Source organism: Cyprinodon variegatus, unplaced genomic scaffold (genome assembly GCF_000732505.1).
Source record: "Cyprinodon variegatus isolate N-32 unplaced genomic scaffold, C_variegatus-1.0 Scaffold2678, whole genome shotgun sequence".
Lineage (NCBI taxonomy): Eukaryota > Metazoa > Chordata > Actinopteri > Cyprinodontiformes > Cyprinodontidae > Cyprinodon > Cyprinodon variegatus.
The window spans coordinates 5,056-16,144 of record NW_015153131.1 but is presented as its reverse complement, the minus strand read 5'-3'; the positions used below and the strand labels follow the sequence as shown (position 1 = coordinate 16,144).

At 37.8% G+C, this 11,089-nt stretch overlaps 1 protein-coding gene across 1 annotated transcript; it reads left to right on the top strand.

Annotated features, from left to right (window-relative positions):
- The first annotated feature begins 2,751 nt into the window (after positions 1-2,751).
- Positions 2,752-5,338, top strand: LOC107081017. Its single transcript, XM_015369231.1, has 2 exons — positions 2,752-5,150; positions 5,242-5,338. Exon 1 carries the CDS (start codon positions 2,854-2,856, stop codon positions 4,828-4,830), a length of 1,977 nt encoding a protein of 658 aa, XP_015224717.1. The 5' UTR covers positions 2,752-2,853; the 3' UTR covers positions 4,831-5,150; positions 5,242-5,338.
- Positions 5,339-11,089: the final 5,751 nt, after the last annotated feature.

The following is an 11,089-nucleotide window of genomic DNA, read 5'->3' as shown; positions in this document are numbered from 1 at the left end:
GTTCTGCAGGTTCTGGTCAGACGAGGCAGAACAAGTTTATCTATACGTCACATTTCAGTAGAACGATGATTCAAAGGGCTGTTTATGGTAAGAAAACACACAGGGAAAAACACATTGTGGGAAAATTACAAGAGAATAATAAAAGAATTGATGAAATATGAAAAGAGACTAAAACTAATAATGTTTAGATGGTTCAGTCAAAGGCTGCTCTAAATCTAAAGATTTAAAGCAACTGATGGTTTCAGCTCTTTTCCAGTTTTCTGGGAGTTTATTCCAGATTAGTGGAGAATAAGAACTAAAAGCTAATTCTCTATGTTTGGTTCTGGTTCTGCAGAGTAAATTAGATCCAGTAGACCTGAGAGGTCTGGCTGTTGACCACCTGCCAACCAGTCTGTAAGGTATTTAGCAGCTCAGCCATTCATTGATTTCTAGACCAACAGAAGGATGTTTATTCTCTGAGATACGGGGAGCCAGAGGAAGGACTTTAGAACTGGGCTGATGTTATCCACTTTCTTAGTTATAGTGAGGATGCAGGCAGCAGCATTCTGGATCAGCTGGATATACCAGCAAATAGGCAAGAAAATATCAACTAGATACTAAAGCCTTGATTGATCAGACAATGTAGTAAATAAATTCTAAAAAATTTTCTATAAAAATTTAATGGATCCAAAATAAATAAACATTTATCCCTGGTTATGATGTCAACATCAACATAAAAGGATTCTGCTCCAATAAAATTATTAGTTTGAAACCTCATCAAATGGAGCTCAGGTGTTGCCAGACCCTAGTAGCTCCATCATAGAGCTGAGAAATGGCTGTTTCTAGATGCTGCATTTCTAAGATTCAAACAATATGAAAACTGAGGATGAACATCAGTCAAGCTTCTGAATGTTGATGATGAATTCAGGAAGCAAAGGAGCTAAGAGGCTGTGCAGAGGTTGCTGCTTTCCTTCCCAGCAGGTTAGTTAAATGCTGCATTGTCAGACCTGGAAACCAGCTGGAAACCAGTACAGTTGAAGGTTGGAATGCGAGTGGGAGAGAACAACTAACTGGGCTGCAGGAGTTAAACATGTGGCTGTCTGGTTTAAGTTGGGAATCTAATAAAAATCTGAATCAAACTTTTGGTAAAATCCTCCCTGAAAATGTAAATCTTTAAATAAATGCTTTGTCTTTCTGTGCTGAAGCACAATATTTATTATTCAATATTTAATTTTTCCTGTTTTAAAGAGTGGAATTTATGCACCTGATTTCTTTAATTTTTAATTTTTACAGACGTTTTTTGTTGTTGTTGTTCAATTTAAATAAAATAAAAAAATAGATAAAAATTCAACTACATAATTGCACTGGTTAAAAATTCTGTCTTTTTTTTTTTCAGGAATGTTTCTGTCATGATTCCTTTAACATTTTCCCAGAATCTACTGTTTAGCTCAGATATTCATTGTTATGCTGATAGACATGCTTCTGCAAACAGATTTATTTTACCTGAAGTAGCAACTAACCACATGAAAATAACATCCATCTATAGGGGAATATATGAGTGGAATATATTTCCCACAGTTCTTTTAATTAAAAGCAGGAAGAAGTTAATTCTTCAGAAAGGCCAGAGATTGAGTTCAGCTGATGGTTTTGAGCTGAATATGATCTGCTGATCCAGAAAAGTTGTCAGTAGATTACGTACCAATAAATGTGTTTTATTTTGTTTCTCTATGATGTAAATGTGTTTCTTTATGGTTAAATTAATATGGATATATTGCTGATAGTAGGGAATCCAATGACCGTCTTGTTTTTTTAAGAATTTGAATTTTCATAACATGAACTGTGAATAAAAATGACCATCTTGGTCAGGTGTAAATTCATCCTTTTATATTGTGAATTGTGAACTGTAATGATCATTTTGGTTTAATGCAACTTTATATGCATTACCTTATGTTAGACTCAAGCAATGGCTGTGGATAATGGAGCTCTAAATAAATAATTGAAATAAATACATCAATGAAATGTCTAAGTCATATCTAACAAGAAATTTAATTTCAATGTTTCTCATTTAAAACAAAATGTTATTCTATTTCTACCAAGGGAGGACAGATAAAGTGTTGCTTATATTCCTGTCTGTTCTGGTCACATAGGATTTCACTAACTACTTACAGCCTTAGAAAAGATGTGAAAGTTTTTCATATACAGATAACCAAAAAATAAGTTACAGACAGTGGAGGAAAACAGAATCATTTCTAAACCAGGCATCCCCAAAGTCGGTCTCGAGGGCCGCTGTCCTGCAGGTTTTAGAGGTTTCCCTACTTTAACACAGCTGATTATGATGATTGCAGTTGAGCAAAAGCCTGTTAATAAACTTTCAATTAAAACCAGCTGTGCTGGAGCAGAGAAAGCTCGAAAACCTGCAGGACAGCGGCCCTCGAGGACCGACTTTGGGGATGCCTGTTCTAAACCATGAGGCTAAAGGAGTCTGACCTTTCTTCCAAAATGACAACCTACAACTCCTCTCACCCAGAGACTCTGTAGCCTTGTAGGCAGTGTTGTGCCTGAACGCATTCATTGAATGAAAGTTAAATGAACTCGTCCATATTTTGGGCAAACGTGAACTAAGCGTACTGTATTACTGCCTGATAAACGTTATTGTGAACTCGTTCATTCTGGTGTCTGTGAACGGCACGCTCTCTCAGTTCAACTCCGTTCAATAGGTTGCCAGATTTCTATAGAGCCCTCCAGGCGAAACCCCGGCTAAATCANAAAAGCTTCGAACTTCATCACTTCGCAGATGCCAGTGTCAATGGATATGGTGCATGTACTTACCTGCGAATCATTAACAAATCAGATGAAGTCCATTGTTGCTTAGTGATGGCAAAATCAAGAGTCACACCCACTGCTGTCATGACCATCCCTCGACTCGAACTCTCAGCTGCAGTTGTTGCAGTTAGAGTCAGTGATCTACTCGGGGCAGAGCTTGAAATCCCAGACATTACAGAGTTTTTCTGGACAGATTCCACTGTTGTTCTCGGATACATAAATAATGATGCCAAAAGGTTTCAAGTGTTCGTAGCTAATCGCATTCAAAGGATCAAGTCAAGCACAAGGCCAGAACAATGGTCGTACATCCCATCAGAGCAAAACCCTGCAGACTACGCTTCTCGAGGCTTAACTGCAGAACAATTGAAGTACTCCAATTGGTTTAAGGGACCAGCATTTCTCTGGGAGAGGAACATTCCTGCTAGAGATATGAAGGTGGGAGAGGTCAAGGAAAATGACCCAGAACTTCGCAAAGCTTTTGTGTGTACCACCAATGCAAAAGAAGAGCAGACTATTCTCAACAAATTTGAAAAGTTCTCAGAATGGTCCCGATTGATAAGAGCACTTGCAACCCTGAGAAGAAAGGTTAAGGAATGCAAGGGAGACAAACAAAGGACAAAAGAAAGTACAAGTTTGGAAGAGAGAAAAGAAACAGAACTGTTTGTCATCAAACTTGTTCAAGAGAAAGCTTTTGCAGAAGAGATAAAGAGTCTAAAATCAAATAAACCAGTTTCCAAGACCAAAAACCATCATCTTTACAAACTAAGTCCATTTCTGGACGAAGACGGAGTCCTTAGAGTTGGTGGACGTTTGAGTCAAGCTGTGCTGCACTCACATGTAAAGCATCCAGCCATACTTCCCAAGGACAGTCATGTTTCAACTTTGCTCATCAGACATTTCCACTTGAAGGTTCAGCATCAAGGTCGTGGAATGACTCTGAATGAGCTGCGTGCCAACGGTTGGTGGATTCTAGGAAATAGCCGTGCAGTCTCATCATACATCTTCAACTGTGTCAAATGTCGCAAATACAGAAGGAGGACAGAGACTCAAAGTATGGGAGATTTGCCAGCTGATCGAACTGAGCCTACACCACCTTTCACTTATGTCAGAATGGATTGTTTTGGACTGATATATTTCAAGGACGGCCGTAAGGAGCTCAAAAGATATGGACTGATACTAACTTGCTTATGTTCACGAGCCATTCATATTGAAGTTGTAGATGACCTGAGTACAGACGCATTCCTGAATGCAATACGTGCGTTTATCACAATAAGAGGGAATGTGCGCCAGCTAAGATGTGGCAGAGGCACCAATTTCGTTGGTGCTCAGAGAGAGCTTGCTGATCTCATGAAAGACATGAATCAGGAGAAAGTGAAGGCACTTGTATGTGAGTTTCTTATGAATCCCCCTTCAGCAAGCCATATGGGTGGAGTATGGGAGAGACAGATAAGAACCATCCGTAGTGTTCTTTCAGCCATCCTTGACCAGTCAGCCAAGAGACTTGACAGTACATCTTTGAGAACCTTTTTGTATGAGGTTATGGCGATTATCAACAGTAGGCCACTCACCATCGAGCATTTGAGTGATCCAACAGGCCCTGAACCATTAACACCTAACCATATTCTCACGATGAAGTCGACCATTATCCAACCTCCACCAGGAGATTTCATGAAAGAAGATTTGTATCTTCAAAAAAGATGGAGAAGAGTGCAATATTTGGCCAACGAGTTTTGGATCCGTTGGAGGAAAGAATATTTGCTCAACTTGCAACCAAGACAAAAGTGGAATGCACACAGAAGGGATCTTAAGATTAATGATATAGTGCTTCTGCAAGAAGACGCGGCACCACGCAATGAATGGAAGCTGGCCAAAGTCACAGATGTCTATCCTGGAACCGATGACAAAGTGAGAAAGGTTAGACTTTTGGTTAGTGAAAAGACTTATGACAAACACGGTAAACATGTGACTAAAACACTTTCATTAGAACGCCCTATACATAAGGTTATTGTTTTGCTAGAAGCAGACTAAAGATTTTGTTTTTGTTCATGCTGAGTATTCTGAATGTAAGAAATCCCACCTGAGGAATTGTTAGATTCGTGGGAGTGTTGCTGCCACTTTTTCATTTATGCCTGTTTTGTGTGTATTTCATTGCTGTTGTGGATATGCGCCACCAGGGGGCGCATGGAGGGGCTTTGTATGCAGATTAGAGATTAGTTTTCTAAGAAGAAGCGATTTCCAGAGAGAGCTGATGCATGTGTCGGTCACAGGGTCGGTCACAAAGTTTAAGTAAAGCAAGAAAGAAGAAACCCAAGAATAATTCCACTCTATTCTGGTACTCAGCCAACGAGGTATTAAGTCTGTTTATTTGTGGCAGTCGTCATATTTGTTAATTGTCTTTATTTTTTGTAAGCTAATTATTGTATTGTTTGTGCCTTTTAGTTTTCACGGTGTGGTTTATGAGTCTGAACAAGCAAGATTCAATAAATCCATCGGTAGAGAAAGCCACTTGTGCCTGTCGTACCTGGGAGAATTACAGCCACTTTGAATGTTTTTTGCCGCACAAGAGTCCTCCTCTGGATTCTTCTATTTGTGGGTTCTTCCCTCAAACTTTGGAGTCTGTCATAATGAAATTTAAATTATTTAGTTCATTTTTATTAACAGGAACGGTATTTTTAATGTTTGTGGACCATTTTTGTAATAAGTAAACCAAGAAATCCAAGGTTCTACAAGTGACTATTTAAGTTATAATCACTCTCATGTCTTAAGTGTATTAGTTTTATAAAGTTAGTTTTAAGCGAGAGCGCGTTGTTTAAAAATATTTATAAACAAACTTTAAACACAATTAACAACAAAAGGCCTTCTTCGTTTAAAATGCGATCAAAATTAGCATTAACACGATCTCTTATGTCACTCAACCTTCTCCTGAAATCCGCCATAATTTGAAAGGTAGGTGTTGGCGGGAGGTAATGGGTTAAATAGCAAACGGATCTACTTAACCCTATAATGCCAAATGTATCATATTTGATACATACGGTTTCTGAAATGTTTTGCATCTGGCACCTTTTGCATAATTTAATGGTAAAAACTTTGCTCAAAATCCTATTGTACACAATCAGATATACCTGATAACAGCCAGTAGAAGACTACACAAAAAATAATCTTGACTTATCGCATAGTAATAAATTGTTAATATCAAAAATGTATTTCTGTTTCTTCTTTTTACATATTTTGTTAAAAGGGCAAATAATGAATTCAAACAAAAAAAAAAGTAATTTTCTGTTTTGTTTTATTCTTGGATCGGGCTTTATAGGGTTAATGCAGCGCAATAACATATTTTACCAAGTTCTTGGTGCGTGCGCACTGCACATTTATTCCTTTTAGTAAAGGATTCTGGACCAATGCGGTAGTTACTCTGCCGATACACTTTGGCAAGTTATAAAAACTACTTCTCACTGCAACGCTAGAAGAACTATGTCTCAAACAGATTTTATTTTGCGTTGCAAGCATGGGCGTAGGTTTGCATAGGGAACATAGGGACATGTCCCTACCAAAATGTTGGACCGACGCATTTGTCCCTACCAATAATTGTATGTGAACTGCTGTTAAAATGAACAAAGACTGTTAACTATCAACATTCTGATTCCCTTTCACCAATATTTCTTTTCTATTAATGTTTTCATTTTTGATGGCAGTTCAGGTATAAATAACAGGTGTTATTTCTTTTGTAGAATATAACAGCATGAGAAGGATGCTAAAGATCTGTTATTTTTTTTGTTTTCCACATAAAAATACTTCTATTTAATTGACTTCTACTTGAAATATGATAAATACAAACAGAGGAACTCTATTTACACTGATTCTATATTTCTAGATTTCCACAGAGTCCATAAGTAATTAGTACAAACATGAAACTTGAATCTGGCTGTTTATTTTGGATGTTATTACATTACAGATTAGATAGTGTTATATTGTCTTTTATAATTGTTAAAAGTGATTTTATATTTGAATAAACTTAGGCTTATTCTTAGTGTTGTGCTTTGTAGATGATGCCACTAAAAAAGAAAATAGACATAAGGAGCAATTTAAACAGTCAGACAGTATTAATATAGGATGATGATGAAAGGTTTTGTTACATTTAATCCTTTATTATCAAAAATGCACTTTTATAATAGAAACATTATATGATTGTAGGAAATCCAGATATAATGCTGCAGGGCAGCCTCAGGGTGAAGCAGCTGCACTTCAGTGCTGCATTATGGAAGAAATGTGTTTGGAATGTTACCATAAAATTAGGGCTGCAACTAATGATTATTCTGCAAATTAATTAATCCGTTAATTATTGTTTTCGATGAATCGATTAATAATCAGATAGACAAAGGTTGCTTAAAGAAGATCTTTTACTGAATTAAAGCAGGTGAAACAAACGTTTCCTCTTGAGGAGTTCTGGATGGAGAACATTGACAGACAAAATCTTTGTTTTGTCTTAAATGCAAAATGTTAACATATTTTTTTACAATCTTGGTATAATTCCTGCTCTAAGTGGGTCGCTCTGTCGGCTAAAGCCCTAGATAAAATATATGAAATTGGGTACACAGCCCAGATGTACAACTTGTAAAGTGAAGTTAATATTTTAAATGCTCAGTGTCAGTTCATCTTATAGTTCCAGTGCTCATGTAAATACAATACATTTATTTTGCTGTCCCTTGAATGTATTTTTTTGCATGTTACAGAGAGAGCATATTAGACAAAAAAAAAAAATAAGAGTGGGGTTTACCTCTGCAAAATTCTATATCTTCAAAGAAAACAAAAGATAAATCCACATATAACAGACATATTTAGACAATATTTGGTTATTTAGACACTGTCTTAGTCACTGGTAAGTTTAAATGCAAACCTTTTCAAAGTGGAAAAAAGTCCATTCGTCAGAACCTGTGATGCTTTAAACATTGATAAACAGCATCTAGTGTGTGTAGATCTTATAAGATTTGTATTAATGTAGCAAGAAAAAATGTGCCCTGATGTTTACATTAAGCATAAAAAAGTGTAGGTTTGATTTCTCCCTACCAAAGCTGAAATCAAACCTACGCCCTTGGTTGCAAGAACGTCTTCAATGACTGCATAAGGCGTGTGGAAATGAACAACGGACCCGAAGTGCGCAATATGGTGATGCTCAGGTAATCCTACACTGCCTTTTTGCTTTGCTTATTGTTAATCTCAAGATATTGAAATGAGCAATTATAATGGTCAACGCTGCTATATCAAGAGACTAGGTGAAGATTTGTCTTACTGCTTAGCACAGGGGTCTTCAACCTTTTTTCAGAGCAAGGACCCCAAACTGGCGAGATGGAGCGGGGACCCCCAATTATATATATTGTATGAAATTGTGTTATATCAAACTGGTCCTATAGTCACTCTATTACATATGGAGTCATGTAACTAAAGTAATTTCTCCCTGGGATTATTAAAGTATTTCTGGTTCCTGGTCGATGGGACAGGTGTTGTGAATTAAACGGTGCCCAGGTTTGAAAGAGCTCCTGTGTGTCTCTGAATGTGTGCATTGATGACTGAAATACATCTTCTACCTCCATTTATCTGTTTACTACAGTGTGTTGAATTCATGTTAATGTGGATTTAAAGACATTTCAATTAGTGTAAAAAATTGCAGGAAGGAATATAAAAAAAGTAGTCAACCAAGACTTTCGCGACCCCCATGCAGTACCTCCGCGGACCCCCTAGGGGTCGCGGACCCCCTGTTGAAGACCTCTGGCTTAGCACATAGGACCAAAAACTATTTTTTTTATTTATTTTTTTTCATTTTGGTAGGCTTGAGGCAGTACAGAGAAGCCTACAGTGGGCCCCGGGGAGATGTATTAACGAGACATCCGCTGATCGTACTTTGACAGACTTGGCAGAACTAATGGAACTTATCAGAACCTCATCTCAATCGGCTCAACAAGGTAATCATTGCCCCCCGTTTGTGACTCCAAAATTGGTTCTACATATGACTAATATTTAATACCACAATTGAGGTTTTACACTACACCCTCCTTTTTGTATTCACTGCCTTTTTGTCTTTTTCTTTTTAAAGGGCAATAAATAAATAAATCAAGAAGCAAATTAAAAAATGAATAAATTAAAATAAATTAATAAATATATACTGTCCCCGTACCTAAAAACACTGCATTTTCTGGATATTTTCCTACAGACAGCTATGGCTTTGAGGCTCCAGTAGTCACTAGTGGATCCAGGGGTCGACCAAGCTACAGTATCACCAGGGAAGAGAGGAACTTTTTAAGATCCTGTGGATTCACAGCATCACAAATGGCGGCTGCTATGAATGTCTCTGTACAAACTGTCAAGCGACGCCTAAGGTAATGCTTTCCTTTCTGAAAAATAGTATTTTAATCAGTAATTAATAGAAATTCCCCTTCAAGACAATGCAATGTATATTTTTTTTGTTTTTGAATTAGTTCCCAGCATTCTGTCTACCTCCTTAAAATTTTGTTCTGTCATTTGCTTGCAGAGAGACGCTAACATGACATTTAACCTTTTCCACAGATATTAGGTTGATTAGAACAAGTACATTATGTTCCAAAGATAAAAGTAAAATAATTGGGCCTTTTTTGGGGTATCAAAGGTGTTATTGTCCTGTTTAATTTAAAAATGTTAAAGAGTTCCGCTCTTGATTACATCAATCTGGTACCTCTTTTTAAATATGCTTGATTCTGTTTCTGCATAATATATAAACGTCGGCCCGTCCATCCGTCTATCCATTATCCATCCCTCCCTCCATCCATCCATCTTATGCTTATCCGAGGTAGGGTCGCAGGGGTAGCAGCTCTCCTCCACACCTTGGATGCACCTAGAAATTCTGTCTATAGAAGTTATAAACTGTCACCTAAAACAAGTCTTACTTACAGCGGACCAAGCTCTGATTTTGGTGATAAAGAGACCTAACAGCCCTTTTTAGAGGGCCCAGTACTCCATACTCCAGGAGTACGCCCCCCCACAGGAAACCCCACAAGGGACACTCAGAAAAATTCTTATCCACCCCTGGAGCCTTGCCAACAAGGAGCTTTTTGACCACCTGGGTGATCTCAGCACCAGAAATGTAAGAACTCCAGGCTCTGCTTCCTTAATGTAAGACGTTTTGGTGGCATTAAAGAGGTCTTTGAATCATTCCGCCCACCGCCATACTAGGTCTCAAGTTGAGGTCAGCAGCACGCAGTTACCACAATAACCTGTTGGTACTGCACTGCTTTCCCTTTCTGAGACGCCAGATAGTGGACCAGAATATCCTCAAAGCCGTACGGAAGTCTGCCTCTTCAAACTATTCCCACGCACAAGTTTTTGCCTCAGCGACCAGCAGAGCTGCCTGCCACTTTGACTGCAGGTATATATCAGCTGCTTCCAGAGTCCCACAGGCCAAGAAAGCCCAATTGGACTCCTTTATCAAGTTGACAGCTTCCCTCACCGCTCATATATAAACAATATGGTTGCATTCTCCATAATCACCCTTGACAATGTTGTTAAGGGAAAACAGTAAAAATAACAGGTTTCCTTCAAAACCAGTATAAAAATAGACAATGAAGGAGAAGTCACTGAGCTATCTTTTTATGCTGAGCAAAGGAAAGGGGGTTTGATTTGCTGACCTATTACACAGGACATACAGATGCTGCACCTCAGAAAAGGTGTACACCCCTTAAAGGATTTAAATAAAGAATAATTATTAAGCTAACTTTGAAAGGGAAATCTTACAAAGTGGATCTTCTCATTCAGTAGATTGGAAGACACAGTAAGAAGATTGGGTATCATGAATGTTTTGACCAAATTTATCACTATTAACAATAAAACTACAAAGATACTCCAATGGTGAAGGGGTAGAAAGCATGACCCATATACAGATGCCTCAGACCGCAACAACCATCCTGGGTTTTGTTCCCAACTGCGTTCTGGTACCATGTGTATTTCGTCTATAAATTTTCTCTAAGGAAGACTAATAAAGAATTAACTTTAATTATGAGCTTTATTAGCCATTTAATAACTATTACATATGCTAATCATCTCTTCCCCCACACGTTGGTAACAATCAGGCCTAACACTGAGGTTTTTATTGACATCTGTAACAACTTTATTTTCATTTCTGATGCAGTTTTGACTCTGTTCACATTCGAAGTAAAATTTTGTAATTACATGTTTTACAATATCTTCATGTGTTGCACTTTCTTTTCCTTCAGACAGTTCCAGCTTCGTTGATCATATGCTGACTTGAGTGAAGCAGCCTTGG

Excerpts from the sequence above, each read along its gene's own strand:
- LOC107081017 (XM_015369231.1), top strand. The coding sequence starts at position 2,854 with ATGGCAAAATCAAGAGTCACACCCACTGCTGTCATGACCATCCCTCGA.